The sequence below is a fragment of the Oryza sativa genome, chromosome 9 (genome assembly GCF_034140825.1).
Source record: "Oryza sativa Japonica Group chromosome 9, ASM3414082v1".
Lineage (NCBI taxonomy): Eukaryota > Viridiplantae > Streptophyta > Magnoliopsida > Poales > Poaceae > Oryza > Oryza sativa.
In genome coordinates this window covers 24,863,471-24,866,997 of record NC_089043.1, presented here as the reverse complement: position 1 = coordinate 24,866,997, position 3,527 = coordinate 24,863,471, and the positions used below count along the sequence as shown (strand labels likewise).

Below are 3,527 nucleotides of genomic sequence, written 5' to 3'. Positions count from 1 at the left end.
GCATAAGCTGAAGTATCAGAGAAAGTGAGTTCCAGTTCTTCAATTGCTTGGTGGTTTTCATTTTTGGTCAAACTGAACTTATGTTGTCTCCGTTTGTAAATACAGAGCAGATTTGATCGCTCCATATATTTAATTTCTGTTTTTCGGTGAGGAGTGAGGATAGAGCTGGAACTTCGTTCTTATCAAACAACTTCATGGGAGGTATAACCTGCTATGTTATGAAGTTTCTGGGATGAAAATGATGATGATGATGGCAGTCCAGATAGGTGAAAGGTGAGGTCACATAAGGTGATTCTTAATAGGTCCATCTTTTACAAACATGGCACATTCTCATCTCAAGAAATTTTACTAAGATTGCATGCCGATCATCAGTGCTAAGATAGCTTGCAGTGCAGATAAAGTTTCCACCACTAACATAGTGCTTAGAGAAAGATAAGAAGAGAACTACAAATATCCGATTACATCTAATAATATAGATAAATTGCATGTGTTTTCTCATTGCCGTTCCATGTGCTTCTTTTTTTGCCAATCAGAACCTACAAACAAGACATGAATACATTTATTAATCACAAATTCAACAATTGTAAAAACAGAGATGTATTTATTAATCACAAATTCAACAATTGTAAAAACAGAAAGCAGTTTACCGGAAGAAGTTGGAGCCCAGCATACGCGGCAGCATGACACCATACAACCCAGGCAGCTGATCGCCAAAGTCAGTAGGGAGCAAACAAGCGGAGATTACGTAGCCCTTGGACATGTCAACAGTGACCATAATATTCTGATTCTCGAGCATTTCATTGCTGTTATCATTCACGATAAGGAGATGGAGGCTGCCATCCTCCGTGCTCAGGATAGGACTCTGCGGTGCCATATTCGGCATCGGCTCCAGCATCGTTGCGCATATAGGAATCTTCTTGAAAAGCTGCGCGCATATGCCTCCAATGCTGAGGTCACGGTCTTTCCTCCACGACCAAGATTCCTGGGGTCTCAGGCTCCACATAGTCACCATCCGATCCTCGATAGGGGCAGTGCTGTCGCGGAGGTAGCCTTCAATGGTGACGAACTTGATGCTGTCTCCGACACACACGATAGAACGGTACATCTCTGGTGGATAGGAGTCAGAAAGCGGGCGGGTGGTGATGTCATCATTACAACAGCCCGGTGGCAGATCAACAAAGTAGAACGGCACAGAGCCACTGTCATTGGAATTGGAGAACAAGTCGTAGTGTTGGCAGAAGAGGATTCCTTGATGCAAGTCAACCCACATAGCCAAGCCATCGAACGAGAGCATCTTATTTGCAGAAAAGCCTCTCGTCACCACCTCTTTGGGGAAGATGGCCGACTTGGTCATCCACAGACTGCAGTTGGTGCTGGACGATGGCGATGGATGAGCCAAAGATGACTGCTGCAGCGGACTCAGGCAGACACGATCTTCTATGTGCTGATCCATCCCCTTAATCGTCATGGCACGGCCTAGGAGGACGAGGTAATGTGCAACACCACAAGCGATTGGGAGAGGTTCCTTGGTGACAGCAGAAGACACTTTGTGGTGGTGAAAGGAGAATTGCAGGTCGGGGATCATGGTGATGGACGCGTCGGAGGCGTCGTAGACCAGGTAGAAGGATGAACACGCACACTTGAGGGAGTGGAACAAATCACCTCTGGGAAAGGCGACGGAGAGGACGATGACATGATTCTTGATAGCCAGCACCGCGGCGCAGACTTGGCCTCTCGTCCCAGCCCGCGCGGCTTTGCTCACGATGATGCACAGGGCGGAGAAGCCCCGGTCGGAGACGATGCGCGCACCGAGCTTCACGCCCTCCACCACTGCCTCGCAGACGCCGTAGCCGGCCCTGCGATCGCATCTCAGGATGTTCCACCGGCGTAGCTCCTCCCCGTCGTCGATCTCGTCGACAACCACGACCTCCCGCGGCAGCACAGACCAGGAGGAGGGATACGAGGGGGGCATGGCACCGTCCAAGCGGAGACGATCAACCCCAGCCATGGCCGGCGATTCAGGCTGCGTAACCGCCGCAGCCATGGGACACGATTCAGGTTGTTGCGGAACGGCCAGCAATTCAAGTTGCGGATGATAAACCCAAGGCATGGCCGGGCGACTCTGGTGGGTTGATTCGTGGATCGGAAACCCTAGTAGATCGACCAAGGGGGATCGAAAGGGGATCGGAATCGGAGACCGGATTCTATAGAGGGACTAGCGGACGACACTCCACTCTCCAATAAACACACCAGAGATTTTTCCGGGCCGGGAAAGGGTTGGGCCTCCTGCTAGGTGGGTTGGGTGGAAATGGGTTTATTGGACTAAGGGTTAAGTCCGATTTACCCCCCCCCCTAAACTCTTGCCAAAGTACTATGGTACCAGACATAATATCCCCTTGAACTATTCAATACGGACACTTAACCCCCCGCGACCAATTTTGACTGGTTTTACCCCTTTGGCCCTGGCGTGGCACACCCATGTGGCAAATGATGTGACAATTACATAAAAATATCCCTCCCCTCCCTCTCCCTCGTGAAAATTTCCCCACCCAAACCCCTAACCCTAGCGGCATGGTGAAGGGCGGTGCTGGGGCATGGTGAAGGGCGACGTAGGCTAGGCTGTGCGGCGCGGCGCTGCGTAGGCACGACGCTCGCACGGCGGCAAGGCGCAAGGACGGGACGGCGCACAAGTATGCCACAGAGCTCAAGCATGTCATGTCACTGATGCAATTCTGGGGTTGTATTTGTAATTCTGGGGTTGTATGTTAAGCTGTGTTCTTCCTGTATATGCAGTGTACTAGCATGTAATCACTGCATGTACTGATACATGTCATGGTGGCTATCTGAACCAGCATGTTTCTCAATTTGTGATGGTCATGTTTTGTGCAATAAAGTGTGTGCGCAGTTAGTATAAATCAATCAAGAAGGCTATTTGGAATAGCACAAGGGAACATATGCTTCAGTGAACATTTTCAACCAGTAAACATATCATTTTCTTCACTTTTGAGGAGCTCTTCTTCCCTCGCCGCTGCTTGTGCCTCGCCATTGCGCTTGTGCCGTGCCACCGCGCGTGTTTCCCGCCACCATGCGAGCGTCGTGCCAGCGCAGCGCCGCGCCGCTCGCGCCGCACAGCCTCGCCTGCGTTGTCCTTCACCATGCCCCAGCGCCGCCCAGCTCCACCTGCGCCGCTAGGGTTAGGGGTTTGGGTGGGGAATTTTTCACGACGGAGAGGGAGAGAGGGGGAGGGGAGGGATTTTTTTTAATTGCCACATCATTTGCCACATGGGTGTGCCATGCCGGACAAAAGGGGTAAAACAAGCTGAAATTGGTCGCAGGGGGTTAAGTGTCTGGATTGAATAGTTCAAGGGGGTATTATGTCTGGTATCATAGTTTAGGGGGGTAAAGCGTACTTCCGCAAGAGTTTATGGGGGTAAATCGGACTTAACCCTTGGATTAAACCCATTTGTTTCGTTTGGCTCCCTCAACCCCGTGATATCTTGATCCTCCAACTATTGAAACCGGTGTAA

At 50.6% G+C, this 3,527-nt stretch overlaps 1 protein-coding gene across 1 annotated transcript; it reads right to left on the bottom strand.

The window, feature by feature from the left end:
• Nucleotides 1-263: 263 nt before the first annotated feature.
• Nucleotides 264-2,175, bottom strand: LOC4347621 (uncharacterized). The gene is made up of 2 exons (XM_015755446.3): nucleotides 648-2,175; nucleotides 264-536 (listed from the first exon to the last, which is right to left on the bottom strand). Exons 1-2 carry the CDS (start codon nucleotides 2,108-2,110, stop codon nucleotides 530-532), a joined length of 1,470 nt encoding a protein of 489 aa, XP_015610932.1. The 5' UTR covers nucleotides 2,111-2,175; the 3' UTR covers nucleotides 264-529.
• Nucleotides 2,176-3,527: the final 1,352 nt, after the last annotated feature.